Genomic DNA, 11424 nt, shown 5'->3' with positions numbered 1-11424 from the left:
CGCATAGAATTTGTGGCAAGCCACAAAAAATGTCTATGTAGGAAGCTTACAGTAGATTTCACTATCCAGGCAAACCAAACCATTAGGATATTTCATAAGTTATAGGGACATGTCCGAAGTTTTGATTGCTTGGGGTTGGGGGGCTGAGACCCCCACAAATCGCTACAACAAAACAGCTGAAGGATTCATCCAAGCTTTGTCACTGCTTGCTGGTTGAAAATGGACTGAAAAGAAAGTCTATGGCCCCATCTCCAACTAACAAGCAGTGACAGCACTAGTTCACGCGACCAACTGGGGTCTCAGCAGCTGGACCCCCAGCAATCAAAACTTTTGACATGTCTCCTATGGACAAGGGTGGCACAGTGTTTGGAAGAAAGCAGGCCATGTTTTTTTTAACCCTGGACATCCCCTGTATTTAGCTTCTCGTGAGGGGCTCAGATTTCGGAATTTCCAGGCTCTAGGGACGGCTCACAATATTGGTTTCCACCTTCTGCACAGCTGTTTTTGGCATATATTCTGGTGGAAATTCTCACCAACAGGCTGTGGCACCTGAGTAATGATTCCACTCATTTTCCATGCAGCAATGACGTATGAGTCATAATTAACCATTTATTAAGCACTGACACTGTACAGACGATGAGGGGAGTATTCATATATATGGAGCAATACAGAATATGGACAATAGAAAACAGATAAAGTGTTCAGAAGACTGCAAAGGTCCAAAGCAATGATGTAGATGTCATTGCACAGTACATACTTCTTTTAATAAATGACACAACGTACATGAGAGTCCCAATATGTGTCCTGTATACTTGTATACTTAGCATCAGTCCACTCATTGAAAAAGTTGTAGAGGTGATCAAAAAGAGCAAGCTGATGAAAAGCAATGGTAGTCCACCAGGGTTACACAGGGATTGCCCTATCCACAATGATCGCAACTTAAAAGGGTTATTCAGTGTTAGAAAATCATGGCTGCTTTCCTCCAAAGATAGCACCACCCTGGTCTGTTAGTGTCTGGTATGCAGCTGAGCTCCTATTCACTTCAATAAGTAGAGCTGCAATACCACACACAACCAAGGACAAGGGTGGCGCTGTGTTTGGAAGAAAGAAGCCATGTTTTTTTAACCCTAGACAAGAAGCTGCTTCTTTTTGAACAGCAGCAACACATGTGTACATGGATTGTGTCTGGTATTGTAGCTCAGCTTCACTGAAGTAAATGCGGCTGAGCTGTAATACCACAGTCAAGCTATTTACAGGGGTGGTGCTGTTTTTGAAAGAAACAGCCATGTTTTTCAAAACCTGGATAATCTCTTCAACCAGACAAGAGGAGGGGAAAAGACAAAGACGTGCGACCCTTCTGTCCTGTAAGAAAGGGGAAAGAGGAGAGGAACCCCAAGGGCACCAGACCCTTCTGTCCTGGTATGGGGACTGTGATGGCATTTACCAGTAACAACAAGGGTCCCATTTTTTATTTTTTTTATGGGGCCCGCTCTGCTCTATGTACCGAAGCCTAGTATAAATCAGGCTTCGTTATGAGGGAGAGCCCCGTTACCACTTATTTTAGAGGGTGCATTCACATGTAGCTGATTTGCTGTTGATTTTGTCACCGATCTGCAACAGACTTTCACCCTTTCGATTGAACTCAATTTGAAGGGGTAAAATCTGCTGCAGATCTGCAGCAAAATAGTTAGATGTGAACGCACCCTTAAAGTGGTGTGTATGCATCACATGATCACAGTCTTGGGATGGCTTCACTCTCACGAGGCTTTCTTTCTAGAAGTAGATGATGTCTGCTTAACAACAGAAGAGCTTTCTGATGAGTAAAGTGGAGGCACCTTCACTCCCTTCTGCTTCAGCTGTTGGTGAAATTCCGACCGGTCTGTAATTATTTTCTACAAAAGGTAAAGAGAAACAGAAGTGAATCCTTTATGGGTCTACAGAAATGACATGGACTCTCCTTACGATAAGGTTGGGACATCGACACAAAATTATTGATAGTTGATAGTATTGACTAACGCTGAACAAACTATCAGTTATTGTAAAATATCGGTGGAAAACTATCGATATTTCGATATATCGACTTTTTAAAATGCTGTATAAAGATAAAACAGGTCCAGGGTTAATAAAGCAACACAATCAACAAAAAAAAATTGTTTTCTTTTAAAACTAAACTGTTGAATTTATTATTAACTTCTAACTATTAATAACATCATGAAAATATATTAAAGGGGTTGTCTCGCGAAATCAAGTGGGGTTATACACTTCTGTATGGCCATATTAATGCACTTTGTAATATACATCGTGCATTAAATATGAGCCATACAGAAGTTATTCACTTACCTGCTCCGTTGCTAGCGTCCCCGTCTCCATGGCTCCGTCTAATTTCGCTGGCGGCTTGCTTTCTTAGACGCGCTTGCGCAGTCCGGTCTTCTGCTCTGAGCACGAGCCGCTTCAGTGTGCTCGCCGCTACAGCTCTTCTGCGCATGCGCAGACGAGCTGTATCTTCTCGGGAGCGCGCTGGAGCGGCCATTCTGCTACCATCCTCTGTTAGAGGAAGGTGCAGAAACTGGAGCCGCCCAGCCGAGAAGCCCAGCCCAGCCGAGAAGCCCAGCCCAGCCACCCAGGTAAGTGTTGGGTGACGGACTGACGGGGGTGACGCGTGACTGACTGCCGCTGTGGCCCCGGAGCCTACCGCTGGGGCCCCGGGGCCTACCGCGGGGGCGCCGGTGCCTACCGCGGGGGCGCCGGGGCCTAGCGCGGGGGCGCCGGGGCCTAGCGCGGGGGACCCGGGGCCTAGCGCGGGGGACCCGGGGCCTAGCGCCGGTTACCTGCTGCCTGGCAGTGGGTGACTGGTCGGCCGCGTTCAATCCCGGGGTCCGGTCGGCGGCTGCGGGGCGTCTGGTTGTCAGGGAGACACAGCTGGTAGCGTCTCGGGAGCGCGCACGTCGGGCTACAGCAAGCGAAGGGAAAAGAGCCGGCGGCCATCTTGGGGAAACTTTTTATAAGTTGCTGAAACGCTGGAACTGTAAGTAGAAACCAGCTAGAAAAGTCATTTACAGGGGGGCTTAGTAATGTATGCTTAATTAGGGGGACTGGGCAAAAAAAAATTTCACTGCTTCCTCGAGACATCTCCTTTAAAGTTACAAATGAAAATAAAAAATTTCAGATGAAACAGATAAAATTTCTTTTCATATACCTAATTTTAATTATCATTGGCTCCAATAATCTTTATCTAATGAGCCAAGAAATATTAATTTGCTTGCATTCTCTCCCTTCGCAATGCTCCTTCGCGCAAACAGAATTTCACCAGCTTTTGAAACCGAAGTAGCAATTACAGAAGGATATTTTCCACCAAGCTGGTGCAAATTGGAGTAGGGTTGATATATTTCCCTCCATATTTTGAAAGGATTGTCTCCTAAACGATCTGGGGGAGACAACTTTTAAGTACAAAGAAAGTTCTGGTGTTGTTCCATCTAATGTTCTTTGTTTTTATTTTTTAGGTTCCAGGTCTCCTCTACAACCTTCGGGTGCATTCACACGAACGTATATCGGCTCGGTTTTCACGCCGAGCCGATATACGTTGTCCTCATCTGCAGGGGGGGGGGGGGGAGGAAGAGCCAGGAGCAGGAACTGAGCTCCCGCCCCCTCTCTGCCTCCTCTCCACCCCTCTGCAATATTTGCAATGGGGAAAGGCGGGACAGGGGCGGGGCTAAGTTCCGCAAATATTAGCATTCAGCATCTAAAAAAAATTAAAAGTTTCTAGAACTTGTTTATAAGTTCATTAGTGCCTTGAGCAAAACTACATCCTGTACCGACACAAAGAAAAGGGCAGAATGTAAAGAAAGAAAATATAGTCACCAGACCACAAGACTCGTTCCTTCTTTACAGAAATCAATATTATATCGCCTTAAACTATCGATGTTACCGATATATCGGACATAACAATATCGATGAAAAGTATCGCCGAAGCATTAGCAATATATCAATATTTTGATATATCGCTTTTCGATGTCCCAACCTTACCTAAAATCACTGAACCATCCTCTATAAAGTCCAGTATTAGAAAAGCGTAAGACCTGTGTATGGACTGTGGTCCATTATATGTATTCTACTATCATACATGGATATTGAGACACGTAACCTTTGGAAGTATTTCCAGGAAAATCAGGAGTTCCATGCTGCACGGTTCTTGGTAGTACAGATTTAAAAAAAACTCTTGGGACCCCCCTTCATTGCCCCTTATGTTACCTGGAATGGGAAGTAGCCATTGTTAGTCACTATAGAGCAAACACTTTGTCATAGAGTCACCCAGGTTGTAGGGAAAGCAGAACCCCTGTTCTATTTTTCACCGTTCTCCCTGTTCTCTATGGCTGCTCCTGTTAGGTTTTAACTGTGAATTCAGAGCAGTAACTGATCCATGGAGATGTTGGTTTTAAAGGGGTTGTCCAATTGTAAACTACTGATGGACTATGGATTGTTGGAAAGGTAGGGGGTCTGCCACCCAGGACCCCCATGATCAGCTGTTTGCTATGTCAGTGTTTTCATGCAATGAGCTAATTTCTGCAGGAAGCAGACAGCTCAGTTTCCACTACAGTGGCCAGGCTTGGTATTGCAGGCTAAGTTTCCAGTCACTTCAATACGATCTGGGCCTGCAATACCAAGTCTGGCTACTGCAGTGAAAATGGAGCTGTCTGCTTCCTGCAGAGATCAACTCAGTTCACATGCACAAAAGGTCTACCAAACAGCTGATTGGCCAGGATTCCTGGGCAACAGACACCTGTCAATCTACTATTGATGACGTATCCTGCTGATAGGCCATTAATAGTTTACAACTGGACAACCCCTTCATTACGGCAACCTGAGGAACATTTCCTCAGACAGAAATCAACAGAGTTAGGCTGGGTAGACACTGCCGTATTTTTAGGTGATGAGCTCTCATTATTCCACAGGCAGCATGGTCTGCATGGAAAAAAAAATCAAGCTTTGGTCTCCGTTTTAGCAGGTTTCCATTTGATTCCAGCATTTGTCGTAGTTGTCCAGTTGGGAATGGTATGTGAATATAGCCCTATACCCTTGATCAGCTGCAGGCAGGTGGGATTGTTGGTCACATGATGGCTGGCAATGGTTCCTGAAAATCTTGCTAGTGCTTTCTAACTTATACCGGTGACCTCAAATCTGTGAAGTTCTGTGTTTTTTTTTTCTCTGCACCAAGTGAGTCTTGGGCTTCTTGCGTATATCATTATTAGGGCCTCCAGAGGCCAAACCATTCATATACCTGGTTGCAGGACAGACTCTATAGCTAAATACTGTAATAAATATTTCACATTCCTGGCAGTCATCTCCTCCGGACACCTGTCAACGGTTTTATATTACCGACGACCATGGTCACTAATATAACAAAGCAAACAAATTAGTTCTCATCTCCAAGTGTACGACAGTAACCCAGAGAGTGGAACAAAAATCTCCTTGAGACCAAAGAGGCACAATGAGTTTATGACCCCCAATATTGCTTAAAAATATCAGGATTCAGGTCTATGTGGAGTGGTACAATCATATGTGTCTATTCACCGTCCAATGTGTATCGGGTGGCTGACCTGCTTGGGTGGGCATTCTCACAATACGAAAGGAGATCCAAGTTGGCTGAGTTTTCAGCAGAGGCTTTCCATCCATCATAAACTTTAAGAGTGCATTCACACTTCTGTTAGGGCGGTCAGTTAGAACTCCATCTCTCTCTGTTCTATTTTTGGAGCAGAAAAGTGGTTAAAACGAAAAGATTTCCGTTTTTTTCCCCATTGATTTCAATGACTTTTAAAAAAAAACAAAAAACCAGAAAACACTTTAATTTGCTTATGTTCTGCAAGGGTGCCTTTTTTAATAGAACAAACAGCACAGTTGGTTGAAGAAAAAAAAACTAGAAGCTAACAGAACAGAAGGAAACTGAAAGTTTTTTGTTTTCTTTTAAACTCCTTGATATCGATGGGGGGAAAAAACTGAAATATTTATTTCTATTTTAACTCTGTTTCTCCACTCCAAAAACTGAACAGAGAGATGGAATTATAACTGACAGCCCAACACAAGAGTGAACGCGCCCTAACAAATTGCATGTGCAATTGGGGGCTGCAGATTACAATCCCAGTGATCTTAATACGACAGTCACTGAAATAAACTCATTTCAGTCTCGCAGCTCCTTCATTCTTGGAATCATTATCGGTCTCCACTAACAAAGCCAACTGATCCAATCTTCTTACAAGCCTCAATAATAAGGCAGAAGGTAAGTCAAATGGGCCCTTCCCTCTTAAACTTGACAAGAAGTCACATATCACTCGACTACAAAACACAATGTAAAAAAGCCTCTCATAATAATATTATAACAAGTTTTCCAGAGACGCCGGGGACGGGGCGTAGGGATGGAAATCACGAGGGGCACATTTACTCATCTATAAAAACTTTTGTTCTTTCATCTTAATTGTAGCAACTTGTATATATATAGTTGGTTTAGACAGTCTCCTTTAAATTAGGGGTGTACAAATATAGAAAGTATAATTTACAAACAAGCCCTCTAGATTGGTGGGCCCAAAAGGCACATTTATAGGAATTTGAAAAAAAGCTTGAAAAGCGCTCATTTGCAGAGCTGAAACGTTGCATTGTATGATGTGCCTTGCTTGGTAATACAGCGTGCTCGAAGAAAGTGCTGATGTCCAATCTTGCTTTTGCTTTGGTCTATACTGGATGGAAGAGGACCCATCCGTCCAGGACGGATCTTGTACTCATGAGACATTAAGGGACGTATGTGCGGCTTCTAAGTTTGGTTATTACATTTGTAGAGGTCTGTCACCGTGAAAGATTCTTAAGCTGGCCATACATTTAAGATAGTAATCAGCAATGGGATAGTTTGTGCTAACAATCCCACCAGCTACCGTACGGATTAAAGTTCTTTTCTGGGATGATGTAAACTAAAGAAATCATGCAATATATTTGCAATTTTCGGATGTGGTCATCTGAAATATTCCAACTGGACACATCTTTAGTAGACCATAGTCTGCCATCAGCCATTGTGAATGGTTGTTCGTGTTAATTTTGTAGGTGATGGTCATCCAAAGTGGCCAAAATCAGCCATTTTGGATGACTTTTCTCTATAAGTGTGGCCACATTTATACAGTATATCACCAATTTACATCAAAAGGTGCACTGTTCAAGCTCTAGATGCCACCTGCCCCCCAAAAGGTATATGTTCATACTGCATATAAATAGCCATATTATACAGCATGGTGCCCAAAATAATAGTGCCAACCCATATGTTAGCAAAATATCCCTTCCATGCAGTTGTTAAATAGAAATACTATACAGTGCTGCCACGACCACACAGTGACCAAATAATACTAATATACAGTGCTGAGATAACAGCTCCATACATAAAGTAACTAATTACAATACTACACAATGTCTAAATCAAATGCCTATACTATAATGTGCCAGTCACCAGCCTTGGACAGCAAGCCACCGTGTGTAGTATCTGTGAGACTGCATTACTCTCATACCCCTTAAATCAGGCTTGTCTGTAGCCATTTAATTTCTACTTTTTAGGGGGATAGCAGTCACTGGCATAACTATAGGGGATGCGGTTGCACCCAGGCCCAGGAGCCTTAGGGGGCCCATAAGGCCTTTCTTTTCTATATAGGGAGCCCAGTACTATGACTAAAGCATTATAGGTTGGGGTCCTGTTACAGGTTTTGCATTGGGACCCAGGAGCTTCAAGTTACGCCTCTGCGTTAAGAGGTTAAGAGAGGTTGGGGGCCCCCCCAGGATAAACTTTTGCACCTGGGCCTGTGAGCCTTAAGCTGCGGCCCTACGGTCCTATCCTCCTGCCCTTATGTTAAGAGTATGCGTTTCCCTTCAAAAGGTTTAGCCTTCCTCCTGCGTAAAGCAAAAGGTTCAAGTGTTGCATTGTAAACTGCAAGCTAAAGTTAACCTGTGTGTAGTTCAAGTTGGCAATTGTTAAAGAGAACCTGTCACTGGGCTCATGCCCCCAAATGATAGGCAACATGAACCCGAGACAGGTATGCCCATTACCCCATTATGCTGAGGCATTTCAGAAAAGACACACTTTGTAGTTTGACTGAGAATGGAGGTCCTAGCCAAAGAGGTGGGCCGCACCAGCCTTTCCCCACCCAGTATGTTTACTGACCGCTCTCTCCCTACAGTATACACAGGAGAGAGAGAGCTGTCAGTTAGCATGCTGCAGGCAGGGAGAGGCTGGTGCGGTCCACCTCTTTGACTCGGAGCTCAATTCACTGTCAAACTACAAAGTGTGCACCCTGGATAGAATTGGTGTGGGACCGCAGATGAAGCAGCGAATTATGGCATTATACCAAGATCCCTCGGCCAGGATAAGGGGGAATGAGGTGCTGTCGGAGGCTTTCCGGGTGGCGAATGGTACCAGGCAGGGCTGCCCGCTGTCCCCCTTCTTGTACGTCCTGACCATGGAGGCTCTTGCTAACGCCATCTGCAGCAATGAGTCCATTTAGGGGTTCAGGGTCAGCGCCATGGAGCACAAAATTGCGCCCTTTGTGGACGACCTGCTCCTCTACTTGTCCAATCCCCAAGTCAGCTTGCCGATCCTGCTTAAGGAGTTTGAAAAGTTCGGGAGAGTTAACAATTATAAAATCAATGCGCAAAAGTCAGAGGTGTTAAACGTCTCGCTCCCACAGGCTGAGGCCTCGCACCTAGAGGCCACGTTCCCCTTCTGATGGAGTGGGTCCCATATCAAATATCCAGGTATCCAACTACCGACCGACATCTCCCAGGCCTTCAAACTTAATTTTGTCACTTTTGCAACAAATCTTGAGCGAGATCTAGGTAGATGGGGGCCCCTGTTTCTCTCTTGGAGTGGAAGGGTAAACGTAATAAAAATGGACACGTTGTCCAAATTCCTTTATCTGTGTCAAACAATCCCGATTAGACTACCGAGGCTGTACCTAAAAAAAAAACTGAGGTCCTTAATTACGGATTTTGCTTGGAGGAGACATAAGTCACGTATGTGCTTCTCACTCCTGGCAGGTAAAAAGCGAAGGGGGAGGTGGGGGGGGGGGGGTTGGGTCTCCCAGACTTTTACCTTTATTACAGAGCCAATATCTCCAACTGTGTACTGGACATTCTCAAAAATAGGGCCTTGAAGCTGTGGGTGGAGGTGGAGCATTTGGGAGATTCGGACGGACTATATGGGGCCTTCGGGATTCCCCTGAAATAGATCAAACTTCTGCCTAATATGTCCCCATTCTGCCTTCAACTCATTGAGACGTGGGTAGGGTTCGCGGCCGCAGGTGAACTTGTTACAGTACCGGGTCCATTCACCCCACTAATCGCAAAACCGCAGTTTGAAGCTACGCTTAGATACCCCACTCTTCTGGCTCTCCTGACCAACCCAACTGAGAGACGTCCTAATGCAGTCCAGCTTAAAACCAATATCTGACATTTTAGGAGAGCATCCATCACGGCCGGGGGCTTGGCTTCAATACTTGCAGCAGAGAGGATTTGTGAACACGCTGACACCTAGGGATCTAACTGCGCCCCTTACAGCCTTTCAGCAATTGTGTGCCTCCTCTTCATCTCTGAGACACATGATCTCAAGGCTCTACAAGCTGTTGCTGGCCCGAAACGCAGGGGAGGAGACCCCAAGATTTATGGGGAGGAAGAGCTGGGTGGGGCCTTTCAGAGGAGAGTTGGTCAAAAGTGTGGACTCTAAAGGCGCATTTACATGGGCCGATGATTGCTCAAAGATCGCTCAAACGACAGTTTGAGTGACAGCTTTGAGCGATCATTTTGCATAAACTTTTAAGTAGGTACTCAGCTACTTAAAGGGGTTGTCTCGCGAAAGCAAGTGGGGTTAAAGGGGTTGTCCCGAGGCAGCAAGTGGGTCTATACACTTCTGCATGGCCATAATAATGCACTTTGTAATGTACATTGTGCATTAATTATGAGCCATACAGAAGTTATAAAAAGTTTTATACTTACCTGCTCCGTTGCTGGCGTCCTCGTCTCCATGGTGCCGACTAATTTTCGCCCTCCGATGGCCAAATTAGCCGCGCTTGCGCAGTCCGGGTCTTCTCCTCTTCTCTATGGGGCTCCGTGTAGCTCCGCCCCGTCACGTGCCGATTCCAGCCAATCAGGAGGCTGGAATCGGCAATGGACCGCACAGAAGCCCTGCGGTCCATGGAGACAGAGGATCCCGGCGGCCATCTTCAGCAGGTGAGTATGAAGACGCCGGACCGCCGGGATTCAGGTAAGCGCTGTGGGGGTTGTTTTTTTAACCCCTGCATCGGGGTTGTCTCGCGCCGAACGGGGGGGGGGGGGGTTTAAAAAAAAAAAAACCCGTTTCGGCGCGGGACAACCCCTTTAAGTACTTCTGTATGGCCATATTAATGCACTTTGTAATATACATCGTGCATTAAATATGAGCCATACAGAAGTTATTCACTTACCTGCTCCGTTGCTGGCGTCCCCGTCTCCATGGCTCCGTCTAATTTCAGCGTCTAATCTCCCGATTAGACGCGCTTGCGCAGAAGGGTCTTCTCCCATCTGTTCGGTCTGGCACGAGCGGCATTCTGGCTCCGCCCCTTCTGCGCGTCATCGCGTAGCTCCGCCCCGTCACGTGTGCCGATTCCAGCCAATCAGGAGGCTGGAATTGGCACGAGTGATGGGGGCGGAGCTACTATCGGGAGACAATACTATCAGCACTAACCGTGGAGAACTGCTGATAAGGCTGAATGATTATTTTTAGGTTGGACTGAATTTAATGATCAGTTAGTTTGGACTGAATTTAACGATGGCCGCACGTTTAGATGCAACTATTATCACTAAAACGATTGCCTTTTAGCAATTTTTTCTTAGTGATCATTGCTCCGTGTAAAAGGGCCTTAACTCATAAACTCTCTTCTGCATGTAAGATCCCAAACCTTAAAGGGGTTGTCCCGCGCCGAAACGGGTTTTTTTTTTTTTTTAACCCCCCCCCCCCCGTTCGACGTGAGACAACCCCGATGCAGGGGTTAAAAAAACAACCCGCACAGCGCTTACCTGAATCCCGGCGGTCCGGCGTCTTCATACTTACCTGCTGAAGATGGCCGCCGGGATCCTCTGTCTCCGTGGACCGCAGGGCTTCTGTGCGGTCCATTGCCGATTCCAGCCTCCTGATTGGCTGGAATCGGCACGTGACGGGGCGGAGCTACACGGAGCCGGCATTCTACACGAGCGGCCGCATAGAAGACTGCAGAAGACCCGGACTGCGCAAGCGCGGCTAATTTGGCCATCGGAGGGCGAAAATTAGTCGGCTCCATGGGAACGAGGACGCCAGCAACGGAGCAGGTAAGTATAAAACTTTTTATAACTTCTGTATGGCTCATAATTAATGCACAATGTACATTACAAAGT

At 45.8% G+C, this 11424-nt stretch overlaps 1 protein-coding gene across 2 annotated transcripts in view; it reads right to left on the bottom strand.

Moving 5' to 3' along the window:
- Positions 1-595: 595 nt before the first annotated feature.
- The window catches only part of CCDC27 (coiled-coil domain containing 27), an 88682-nt gene continuing 77853 nt past the window's right edge, over positions 596-11424 (bottom strand). For both annotated transcript variants that reach the window (XM_066607287.1, XM_066607288.1), the window contains exon 12: positions 596-1892. In XM_066607287.1, the coding sequence (XP_066463384.1) occupies positions 1758-1892 (135 nt within the window). In that variant the 3' untranslated portion in view covers positions 596-1757. The remainder of the gene's footprint in view (positions 1893-11424) is intronic.

The sequence above is a fragment of the Eleutherodactylus coqui genome, chromosome 6 (genome assembly GCF_035609145.1).
Source record: "Eleutherodactylus coqui strain aEleCoq1 chromosome 6, aEleCoq1.hap1, whole genome shotgun sequence".
Lineage (NCBI taxonomy): Eukaryota > Metazoa > Chordata > Amphibia > Anura > Eleutherodactylidae > Eleutherodactylus > Eleutherodactylus coqui.
The sequence above is the reverse complement of the archived record's forward strand: the minus strand, read 5'-3'. Positions and strand labels throughout refer to the sequence as shown.